General features: G+C 39.0%; 2 protein-coding genes across 2 annotated transcripts; one reads left to right on the plus strand and one right to left on the minus strand.

The window, feature by feature from the left end:
* The first annotated feature begins 3,087 nt into the window (after positions 1-3,087).
* Positions 3,088-7,440, plus strand: pdcl3 (phosducin-like 3). Its single transcript, XM_085385147.1, has 6 exons — positions 3,088-3,243; positions 4,195-4,312; positions 4,461-4,551; positions 5,225-5,368; positions 6,236-6,444; positions 6,871-7,440. Exons 1-6 carry the CDS (start codon positions 3,238-3,240, stop codon positions 7,014-7,016), a joined length of 714 nt encoding a protein of 237 aa, XP_085241273.1. The 5' UTR covers positions 3,088-3,237; the 3' UTR covers positions 7,017-7,440.
* A 314-nt stretch (positions 7,441-7,754) lies between these two features.
* nms (neuromedin S) lies at positions 7,755-11,795 on the minus strand. Its single transcript, XM_085385148.1, has 7 exons — positions 11,558-11,795; positions 9,892-9,938; positions 9,433-9,489; positions 9,168-9,194; positions 9,024-9,077; positions 8,516-8,590; positions 7,755-7,787 (listed from the first exon to the last, which is right to left on the minus strand). The coding sequence occupies exons 1-7, from the start codon at positions 11,793-11,795 to the stop codon at positions 7,755-7,757; spliced, it is 531 nt and encodes a 176-aa protein (XP_085241274.1).
* Between the last annotated feature and the right edge of the window lie 850 nt (positions 11,796-12,645).

The raw sequence follows: 12,645 nt of genomic DNA on the forward strand, positions 1-12,645 counted from the left end.
TTGTTAATGTGCAGCTGTCGATGTGACGTTTGTGGAATAATTTTGAACTTAGCCACTATAGCCACAGCCAAAATGTTGCTTTAAAAAAAAGAAAAACCATTATTATGCAGAATATTCTCAGTCACATGTTTTCCTCTTCAAACTCACACGATCCAGTCAAAGAAACAATAAAAACAGTTTAACAGAATTAAACTCACCTCCCACCTTTATTTAGCCAGCTGTGCCATGTAACTTCAATATTTAATATAAAATAATGTCAAATTTCAACATTCAACAATTTCAACAGGAAAAACTTACTGTAATTTAAAAATAATAAATTAACCCGCTACAGTAGATTCTTATGAAAACAGTCTGCTTTGGATTTGATCTTTGGCTCTCCTGCAACTCTTTTAACCACATCTGCCAATTGTTGCATAAGTTTCCACATGAGAGAGGAAACTTAGATTTACTGAGATCAGCCGCAGCAGATTTTGAGCCAAAGAGCTAATAAATAAGTGAAAATGACTGTAACGTGTTCTGCAGAGTCTAACTTGTGAATGGTGGTCAGGTAAAAGCTGGAAAGTAGTTGTGGTTTGTTAGTAACTTACACAGCTATAACACTTGTACTTTGATTAATAAGTTTTAAAAAAAAGCGCACAGTTTGTGAAAAACGGGGTCAGAGTGAGAGCTCTTCACTTTATTTTGTCCTGTTCCGCATTTCACCAACTTTCCCTTCCGCCAGTTCCGGTAGTGAGCCAGTGACCGTTCTGTGATTGGACCTTCGCGTGAAACAGCCCTCAGGTCTGTAAAAAAAAAAGAGTTTCTGTGAAAAGTGACACACTGAAAGACTGTCAGTGGAGTGGAAAACAGCTTTTTATGTTATAGGACTTGTAATGTATCCTGTATCCTGTATAGGACCTGGATGATAAACACTGGAAATGTGTAATAAGGAACACATAGAGAGATAATATAGGATATATTATCCCGACAGATCCACCGGCAGGTGCACTTCACACCTGCTTCCATTAAAACCCACGCTCTCTGACACTCCCACAGTGTGGGTTGAAACTGAACCACGCAAAGTTTCACTCCTGTTCTGTGTCACTGCAGACTGCGATTGCGCTTTGTACTTGTTTTATCAAACAATCTGCTGGATCCTTGGCTTAAGGTTAACTGTAGGTTGCCCGGGATGAACAAAACCTGTTGCAGCGGTGGGCGTTTGAATGAACAGTTTCACAACAGATCTAAATAACTCTAAACCTCTAAAATTAACAGAGTATATGACATAAAAATAACTCTTTTGTGGGCAGAATGTGCTTGAAGCGAACCACCCCCACAGCACAAACGACCTTTATGATAACTCGATTAAACACAGATTTTTTTAAGGGGCCAATAAACCAACCCATTCATTTGAAAATAAAACTTCGGCTCCTTTATTCACAAGGGGTCGCTCGACATGTTTTGACTGGGGACTCTCTTTTTTTGTCCTTATACCGGAAGCCCTTCCTGAGGTAAGCCCAAAGGGGTTTCCTGTGATCAAACCTGGGGCCTTTTTTTTCTAAGGCACATCTGTTAAACACCACACCTTCAATTTTGGGATATTTTAATGGTGCAACTTGACAGGCAATGTTGACATTAATGAAGCTCCCAAAATAAAATTATAAATAAAATGATAGCCTATAGGGTGAATCTGGGGCTTTGAGTAGTTCGCTTTCCGCCCTCCTTTAACAGTGACAGACCAGCAAAAAGAATATATCTATATTCATATATAGTCACATGTGATTATTTTTGAGCTCGGATGGATGGCAGTGGTGTAAAGCTGAGGAAGAAGGGGAAGAAGAAAAAGAGGAAGTTAAGTAAACAAAATGACCGCGGTCAAGCGGAAGGATCTCACTGTGTTACCAGTTTCATGCAAACATCTATGAAAATCTGTGAATAAAAAAATATGTACACCAGTACTTACTGTTATTGTGTGCATAACGTGGCACCTATCCGTATATGAATCGCTAATAACCTATTCACTAATTTTTTAGTAATGTGCTACAGGTCTACCTAAAAAATCAGTCAGACAACTACAGCTCATTCAGAACTCTGCTGCTCAGTCCTCACTAAGACCAAAAAAAGTGGACCACATCAGTCCAGCTCTGAGGTCTTTACACTGGCTGCCTGTCCGTCAGAGGATAGACTTCAAAGTTCTGATGCTGGTCTATAAAGCTCTGAATGGTTTAGGACCAAAATACATCAGTGACCTCCTGACCCAGTATGAACCTTCCAGATCCCTCAGGTCATCTGGATCTGGTCTTTTATCAGTTCCCAGAGTCAGAACCAGACACAGAGAAGCTGCATTCAGCTTTTATGCTCCTTATATCTGGAACAAACTCCCAGAAAGCCTCAGATCAGCTGAAACACTCAGTTTATTTAAATCCAGGTTGAAGACTCACCTGTTCTCAGCTGCATTTGAATAAAGCACCAAATCCACACTTTTAAGCTTAAATTTCAAAACTTACATTTAACTACTGATTTTATCTGTTTTGATTTTATCTGTTTTGATTTTATCTGTTTTGATTTTATATACTGTTTTGTTTGTTTGTTAATTAGTTTGTTTGTTTGCTTGTTTTAATTAATTTTAAATCATGCTTTTTATTTGTTTTTGTTTCTAATGTCTCTGTAAAGCACTTTGAATCACCTTGTTGTTGAATTGTGCTATACAAATAAACTTGCCCTGCCTTGCCTTGCCTACACTTGAGAGGCTTTGCGTTGTGTGCCCTTTTTACATCCCACAGTAAATATTGTACTCTTTGTGTGTGTGTGTGTGTGTGTGTGTGTGTGTGTGTGTGTGTGTGTGTGTGTGTGTGTGTGTGTGCGCGCGCGCGCGCGCGCGGCACCTGTTTGGATTCGCTCTCAGCAGCCACAAATGGAATGCTCCGCTCTCATTCCTTATATGGGCATATTGCGCCTCAACAGGAACTTGGTGTCTCTGTTATTATTGTCCTCCCCGTGAAGCGTTTTTTTCCCAGTCCTTCTAAAATCAGGAATTTTTGTTTTTATACCACAGTAAAAAAAAATTAGTTCAGTAAATGTTTGAGACATTATATAGATAGTTACAGGGGGCTATTTTAATGCTGGGTATTTTTTGTGCGCATGTGAAACAGTCACAGGTTTTTGTTTCCTGTCGGAATCGATTTGGCTGCGCTCCTTCTATTTCCGCGTCTGGGAGGGGAACAGTGGTGTGATTTCAGAGAACTCTTATCAGTCAAAATGCAGGTTGGTAAACCTTCTTTAGTTTGTTAAAAGTCACAGCGTACCGGCTGTGAATGAGAATACTTAATGTCATTTAAAGCCGTGTAACGTGACGACTTAATTTTCTAGATATTTAGCCAGCAGTGTCTCTGAGCACTCAATAGCTTTACACTTAGCTAGCAAGCTAGCCCTGTAACACTTCAAACCAGTTAAAAGGTCTCGGAATAGTCTTGGACCAGAGTTGAGACGATTACTGTCAAACTAAAAATAAACGTTGGCACACGAAGACTTTTATATGGTAGTAGATTTGCTAAAATATTTTGTGGAAACGATAAAAGAAAATGTAAAAACTTTTAACCACTGATAAATCCAGTGACCTGTAGTCTTTTAAAAATGTTTATAGTTTATTTGAGTTTAATAAGTGTTTATTAAAAGGGTAAATAACAAATAATGTTTTGATGTTAACTTTATAACGACCTGGAGCCTATACTACGAAGCGAGTTCAACATACCCAGGGCTGTGTTTCCGTTATCTGGATTCACTCATTCTAACATTGGCTATAAAGATAAGCAGTCACCCAAAGCTGGGTATCAGCTTGCTAAGTCACATCAAAGGGGATCTATTGACCAATCTAGTAGGGACGTTTCACGGATCATGAGGCTTTTCTTTCGCAGAAAATGATCCCAATGAGTGCCCATAAAATATGATCTGCAAACAAATCCACTCAGTTTGTGATCAAATAGGAGTATAGCAGAGCTCTTATACATTCACTTTAAGCAACTATAAAACACATCCAGACCCATAGAGTGCACATGCCTTATCTTAGTCCATAGCACTATCTTAGCTTATTTGTTAGATCAAGTTAACTCGTGGAAGTAATTTGTTTGCACAAAGACTGACCTTGGAAATGTCATGTTGTTTTTTCACATCACATGAAAACCCAGATTAAAAGAAACCTTTTTCTTTTCTCTTTAGGACCCAAATGAAGATACAGAGTGGAATGATATTCTGAGAAAGAAAGGAATTCTTCCTCCCAAGGAGACACCTAAGGAGGATGAAGAGGAGGAGCTGGCCCTCCAACAGCAGTCTGTTGGTAAGAGAGATCAGTCATTCTTTGTAGCTTAAACTGCAAAAGGCAAATTTTTATCCAACCTAACATAGTTTGCAAATACCAGTTAAATGCACATGAAATATTCAGATGTATTATTTGATATGTTAATGGGTTTTTTTTCTCTGATCAGTTAAAACATATGAGGACATGACGTTGGAAGAGCTAGAGGAAAATGAAGATGAGTTCAGTGAGGAAGATGAAGCAGCCATTGAGATGTATAGGTAAACAATACAACAACTGGAGCACAACTCAAGTAGAGTGGAACAAGAATAAATAATTTCAGCTTTATGCTGGTGGTTAGTTGCCTGTTTGTTTACACCTTCTGCTTGCACCCATTAGACCTCTTGATCTGTTATTTTTTTGGTGAGGTACTGTTAAATTATCTTGGGAAAAGCTGATTTTAACTAGAATGTGGTAGTTAAAAGTATACTTAGTATTTTCTGTTGGTCATGAAAAAGAAAACATTTTTGCTAGAGAAGAAAATCTCTGTCTTAAACTTTTATTGTGGATTGATAGTCATGTGAGTTTGTCGGGGTACTGATGTAGGGGGCGATCGTGGCTCAAGAGTTAGGAGTTCGCCTTGTAATCGGAAGGTTGCCGGTTCGAGCCCCGGCTTGGACAGTCTTGGTCGTTGTGTCCTTGGGCAAGACACTTCACCCGTTGCCTACTGGTGGTGGTCAGAGGGCCTGGTGGCGCCAGTGTCCGGCAGCCTCGCCTCTGTCAGTGCGCCCCAGGGTGGCTGTGGCTACAATGTAGCTTGCCATCACCAGTGTGTGAATGTGTGTGTGAATGGGTGGATGACTGGATATGTAAAGCGCTTTGGGGTCCTTAGGGACTAGTAAAGCGCTATATAAATACAGGCCATTTACCATTTTAGGCTGCGTCTCCTTGCAGACAGAAGCGTCTTGCCGAATGGAAAGCAACCCAGATGAAGAATGTGTTCGGTGAGGTGGCAGAAATCTCTGGACAGGACTACGTCAAAGAGGTCAACAAGGCTGGAGATGGCATCTGGGTGGTGCTGCACCTCTACAAGCAGGGGTAGGTCATCCAGTAAGCATGAATGAGGAAAATATCGAGTGAAGTTTTTCATTTCGTGTTTATAAGGGTATATTTACCATTAATCTCAGTTATTTTACATGCTTTTTCTTTGAATAGACTTAGCACTTCCAGGTTGCTGTTATCATTAAAATGTTTTAATTGAACAGTCGGATTATGTTTGTCCAGTTTTATATATTGCAGCAATTAAAATGCTATTGAACAAAATCTCAAACAAATCTACTCTCAAAGTTAGAGAGAATTTATTTTTGGTGATGTGAAAAGCTGTTCTAAGTCCAGAACACTTCATGGTTGGAGGTGATCCTGGTATTTTGAGCAGGTAAACTGCAAACCGTTGCTGTTTAAAATACAATGTCTTGTAATTCTTAAAATTAAATTCTTTGATTTGTTAAATTACCTCAAATTTATTTGATAATGTGTTATTTCCATTCTTTATATGCTTCTGCTTAGATATGAGTATTTTTTTTCTTTTCTTCATGCACTTGGTTGCTGTTTGAATATCTGTTTTTGTGTTTTGTAGTTTGGATAAAATAAGAAGGGATCAGTTAGCCAATGGCAATCTGGAGATTTTGTAATTAACTAACTGGCCAAATAATTAATGCCATTGGGCCATCGTTGTGGCTCACGTCCCCAGTACTGTGCCTAAATGTGATTCGTATTGGTATAACCATTCAGTACTGCTGATCTGATGCTGTCTATTTCATATTCCACACACATTCACTTGGGGCAGGAAACAATTACTGACATTAACATTAACTGACATTACATTAAAAATGAGCAACTGTTGTCACAAAGTTTACCACCAACAGGTCAGTCTGATGTTTTCTCTCCATTCATCTCCCTTACCAGCATCCCTCTGTGCACCCTCATCAACCAGCACCTGAGCACATTAGCCAGGAAGTTCCCTCAGACCAAGTTCCTCAAGTCCATCTCCACCACCTGCATCCCCAACTACCCCGACCACAACCTGCCCACCATCTTTGTTTACTTTGAGGGCGAGATGAAGGCCCAGTTCATCGGTCCTCTGGTCTTTGGGGGCATGAACCTGAAAGTTGAAGGTAAGAGGCGACTTGCTGACAAAACCGAACATTTTTTAAGCACAAAACTAACTAACTGACTGTAGGCCTGACAGACCTATCTCTGAGTGGATACAATGATCGTTTTGTGTTGTTTTAAACTGGAAAATATCAGGAAGTAGGTACACAGGTGTTGGCATTTAATCTGAAATTTGTTTTGTCATGTTTTCATTTTTCAGCAGTTGCACTTTTAGTCAGGCAGTTTGGTTTTAATGATAGGTACTGTTAGAATTCTATTAAGTCACTAAAGCTCGTTTGAGAGTTATGAATTTATTTTCAGTACATCTCAGTGTATTGCATGTAACTTTGGACGCTGCAGTTTGTCAATCTGTTGAGCGATATTGCATCGGCTATACCTCATGTTATGCGATTGAAGTGTCTATAATTCATGTTGTGTGTCCCAATCAGAGCTGGAGTGGAGGTTATCAGAAACTGGAGCCGTGAAGACAGACCTGGAGGAAAACCCCAAGAAACAAATCGAAGACAAGTTAATGTCATCGATAAGAAGTTCACTTCCTACACGAAAAGACAGTGACTCAGAGGATGAGGATTAAAAAAAAGTAAACACCTGTAACTTCAACCACAAAAGCCGTGTGACAGCTACATGGAAAACACTGCGAAGACCTTAAAACCGAGCAGAGGGGGCGGCTTCTCCTTTGTCAGCATGTGCGTTGTGTGTTGTAACCATGTAGGTGGCGCTCTTATACTGGATCAGTCCTGTATTTGGACAGGCCACTGGGCTGCTGGAAAGTGTCAAACCTGCATTATGATCATCCTACAGTACATTTCAGCAGGGGAAACAACAACTGTTTTGTAATTTGAATAAACATTGAACTGTATCAACTACGTCCTCACAAAAGCATCACAGACGAGTTTTAACTTTTTTTTAATACTGTTTCATGATAATTATGTCACAAAATGTACATGTACATTTAATTCTGGTAAATTAAATGTGAGTTCACCTCTTTGCCACAGCGATCAGTGACGGTTTTGTGTTGTTTTGTTTTAGATACTCATGTCTTGTGTAACAATCTGCCAAATTTGCTTGGTGACAGTTTCCGTCCAATGACACCAATTTTTTATTTATTTTTTTGCATTTGCAAGCAACAAGACACACGGCAGCTTTAGCAACACACTTCAGTTTTTTTCCAGCTATACAATCAAATTGTTTCTGTTAACAAAAAAGTTACAGATGCTGTTGCGTGGTCCATCAGTTGATTTTGAGTGTGATGTCCGCAGGTGGATCTGCCAGCTGCTCTTCTTCTGATACGTGTGTGTTTGTTTGTTTCCTTTTACAACATCCCCTCTGGCAGACCTCGAATCTTCTGTTTAATTAGCAGGAGATGAAGAGAAAGAGTCAGTCACTACATTGAACCTGAGTAGTAATGCAATTAAAAGTGATACATGCTGGCTAATTCTTAATCACTGGTTCACTACTTCTTCACTACCTGAAAAGGTTAAGTCTTTATAGGCAGAAGAGAAATGAGTGGAAAGTATGGGGTGTGTGCGTGTGTGTGTTTTCGAGAATGTCTGCTGTATGTGCAGAGAAGAGATGAAAATGTTTCTGCTGTTTTTAGTCTTAATAATGGAAAAAATGCACATTTTCACTTTAGCGCCATAGTTTTAGCATTTATTATATCTCTGAAGTGTATGGAGTCAATTTTAGAGGGGCTAAAGGACAGTTTGGGCAACTTTTTCATGTGTGCTGTGCCAAAAACATTTATTTCCCCAAATTTTAATCTAGTTTCTTAACTGTATTGTTTTGCCTACTTAGACATTTTTTAGTGAGATGAAATGAATTATGGGAGCAATAAACAGTTCCTGCTTGAGCAGCTCAAAACCCCTTCAGCTTGCAAACACTGATTAACGTGAATGGCTCACCAGCCAAAAACAGTTTACTACCTCCAATTGTTAAGTAGGAAGCTTTAAAAGTCCCTAAGCTTGAGAGATGACCTCAAATGTCTGCAGTTTTTCTATCCGCTTCATTCATAACCCTGCTCTGAAATCTCCAAGTAAAAAAATCAGTTAAAAGCATTCAGATCTGTGTTCTCACCAAAAGTACCACCTTCTTCTTTCTCCTCTGGGAAAGCTTTGGTGAAAGTCGCATGAGAGGGTGAACTGAATGAGACTGGAGGAAGAAAGGGAGAGAGCTTCATGAGGATCTGCTGAGTAGGCCAAAAGACCAGAATTTCGCTCCAGATTTCAGTATTTAAAGTCGCATTTGCCACCTGCTGTCATGCTGTATCAGCTCTGCGAGCGAGCCGACAGCATCCAAATGGCCAGCTCTGAAACTGAAACTTACTTAGGTTTGTATGCCGTTTTCGGGGGTGAAAAAAAGAGTCTTTAGATTCGTTCACTTCAACAGGTTTTGAATAAAAATTCATAATCAACCTGAAAGCCTCAAAGCAGATGTTTTGTGTTCTCCTTTTCCACCCATGCTGCCAATTGAAATGACCAAAAGCAGTTTAAGCACTGCATTAAATTAAAGCAATAACTCTCGAAAATGACAAATAAATGGAAACATCAGACACTAAGTTTGATTGGTTTGCTCATTTGCTCACCTCTTTTTGTACAGCTCCAACAGAGTTGCGTGCTTTGGAGTAATGAAACAGGAACTGGGGGGGGGAGCAGAATCAGTGAGCTGGTGCTGAACAAACAGCAGAAATGATGGAAAAGTGTAAAGACAACTAGGGAAGAAAACCTACTCTTTTGAAGACATTCTGAACCTGCTCCTGTGGGGGAAGGAAAACAATTAGGCATTAATAACAGAATTAAAGTTCTCACACTCTATCCTGCCTCCATTGACTCTTGAATACAGTAAACAGGCAAAACAGCAATAATTCAGCAAAACGTAAGAGAGCACACAATGATTCCAGCTCTGTTACTTCCTTTGGGTATTGTGGTATCATGTCATGTTGTCTTCCTGTTGACTCGGTGGCTCACCTGCCCACTCCATAACTTTTTGCCTACCTCATTCTGGTCTCTCCGCAAGACACCACTCAAATCATCACTTCTGATCCCTCGCACCTGCAGACAAACAGTACACTTATTTACAGCTTGAAAGCTGGCAGTGAATGCAACATAATACCTTTGACCAGTGATTTTTCTATTCTTACTTCTTATTTTCCCATAAAACACAACATCAACACTGTTTGAAAGTAAAATAGAACATTTGTACTCAAACTTCTAAGTGTCTGTATATTTCTTGTCACAGAGTTGCTCAAAGCACCGAATGTGTGGCTGAGTGCAGATGACACTGTTCATCAAACTGGCAATAAGTAGTGCTAATTACACAAGAAATGTAGACCAGAATGAGTGGATCATCCACTAAGTTAGGAGGAAAATAACAACAGCAAAAACAAAAATTGTAGAGACTTTGAAAAATGCCTCAGTGATGGAGGGATGATTGTAAATGAAGAGTCTCACTACCTTTTGTAACACTATGCCGTCTTCCCACTGATCAAGAGGACTGGCATCTGGATAAAGATACACATAATGTTAATACTTATCGATCTTTTTATAGTAGGGCAGCATAATTCAATAAATGTAATATTGTAATTGGACTGATACCACGATGTCATGCATATGTAGTCCAAAATAATAATTTAGAAGTCCTGTATCGTCATTTATTGTATTTTTATGTGTTCAAATTTCATATTATTATTATGCCTCTAATATGAGGAGGCTGCTGGTGTATGTTTGATGCAATACTACATATGACTGTGAGGCTCGGGCTGCTCATGAGTGACTGTTATCGAACGACATGCTGAAAACGTTCAAGCTTTCCTCAATAAGCATCTTTAAGCTGTCAAAGAAACATTTCAGAATAATAACATACAGGTTGGAGATAGTGTTATGAATTTCAGAGATCTCATTAAAAAAACCTATTTGGACCGACATCCACTGGTTCTGTATCATTTCATTTACAATTTTCTCCATGTTAACATGTTGCTGTCTGCATAGATGTGCTTACGTCACTGTGCGTTTCAGAGTTAAAACAGAGCGCAACATTTTAATATGAGGTCAGGTAAATGCTTTCCATCCAGGTATCACACTCCTTCATTTAGAAGGGAAATTTATTTGATAAATCATTTTAATAGGGGATCGGTACTTGTAATAGAGTACGTTTTAGATTGATATAATTCTACTGGTACTAAATTTTAATAATAAATGCATTTTTTTCTCTTACAATGAGTCATTTATAAAAGATTTCCCCAGTCTGAGCAGAGCACCCAGACTGGAGTAAGACTGTACATATTGTACCAGTTTTTGCACTTGCACACATTATGACTTTTTTTAAAAAAGTGGGATAACCTTGAGCTAACATCACCTATAGGGGAATTTATGAAGAATTATTATTAATCAGAATCATACATTATGCCTATCACATCTTGGTGTATCACCAGTCACCATTCATTACATCACAATCCATTCACTACATACCAATTTTATACTTTTGTTTAAAATATCCAGTGAAGAAGTCTTATTAATTAAAAAGACTGCGCAAGATACTGCATCTTTGAGTACAAAGCACATCAACCTATATTTATTAGCTCATTATGGATCTATACAGCACTGATAAATCATTCAGTGACAATGAATGATTGAGTTAGAACTTATTAACCATTTCAATGTTGGCTACGTTGTGTTACATTGTGGTGTTAGTCCCTCTTTAATTGCCTCTGAATCCACCTATGCATTGCTTTTTTTTTTAACATATACTGAGAGTTTAAGTGCAAGCTGAAATAGTCCTACAACTATGACTCAGATATTCCTTATTTCCTGAAACCAGTGATGAAGCCTATTTGTTATATAGTGAGCTGGAATTTTCCACTTCTTGCATCAGGATTAGTATACCATAAATAATTATTTTAAAAACTTACACTAAATGTACGACTGGCTTCATAACTTACAGGCGCATTCATAAAGATATAAAACCTTAAAAAATGCACTCAAAATTACACTTTGCTTATAAGCGATCACCACTGAAAACAACTTTTAGAGCATGATTAATTTTAGCTGCCAAAAACAACTCATGCACCTTGACGATGGTGCTGGTTTACATGTATCTGACTCAGTATCATGCTTCACCCACCTGTTGTGCTCCAACATCCAAAGCAAATGAATAAACACAGCAGAAAAAGTTGTTGCACAGCTGACAGAGTCATATCTCCACTTTCTTCTTCTTCTTTTTTCTCTCTGTGTTTGAGGAAGGTCTGCTTGACGTGGCTCTGCTCTCCGGTCTCGTCTCCTAACAGCTGTGAGTGTTCTGAATGCATTGCCCTCTGCCCGCAGCACTTTAAAAGCACGCAACTTTGCTGGCTGACATGCATCTCCTCAGGTGGCCAATCACAAACACACCAATCTGAGCATCAGCAAACCCGCTTGCGCAATCTCCAACGCACCTTGCACTCCCTCCATCTCTCTCTCCCTCTCTCTCTCTCGCTCCACTCACAGGGCGTAGAGTTGGAAAAATACAGAGCACTTGGAATGTTGAGCTCTGGGAGTATTGGGCTGTTTTGCTGCGTGGACTGACGTCAAGTTGATAACAAAGATATGACTGGTCTCCTTCAGGAAAAGGAAAGTGGATGGTGAATCTGATTAAGAAAAACAGCCAATAAACTGCATTAAATGTTAAAAAGATTACCAGCATTTAATGTGAACTCCTGCTGGGAAATCGTTATTAACGAATGATAACTGTATGAGGTACTCACATATCGCCTAATTAAGATACAGAAACAAATGGACACTCTCAGGTGATTCCAAAGATCTGCAGCTATAAATGAATATGAAGATTCATGCTCTCCTGTTCTGGTCTTGATGTAAATGTTACTGGGATGCGATTGGACGGTGATTAATTTTCATATGAGGAGATTTGTATGAGCTTGAGTAATATGGTATGTTTGCTTTAGTCAAAAAGTTCTGCTTTAAAACAACCTAAAACAGCATGTTGTTGTTTCTGCTGGGTTATCACATGCTGTAGTACGTTCTTACAGGACACATTATTTCTAAATGACTTGTGTTAAATCCTGGCAACCCTGGACTTGCAATATTCCTGTCACTTCAAAGATAATCTGGAAATGTCAGGGAATGAGTCTCTGCTTCGGGAAAACCAAGAATTGAGCTTTAACTTGTTTCAAACCCCTTTAGAAGCCTCAGCAGCTTCTAAAAGTTTCTGAACAC

Source organism: Rhamphochromis longiceps, linkage group LG16 (genome assembly GCF_057381845.1).
Source record: "Rhamphochromis longiceps isolate RC_006_pf linkage group LG16, R_longiceps_female_GT1.1, whole genome shotgun sequence".
In the NCBI taxonomy this organism is placed as follows: Eukaryota; Metazoa; Chordata; class Actinopteri; order Cichliformes; family Cichlidae; genus Rhamphochromis; species Rhamphochromis longiceps.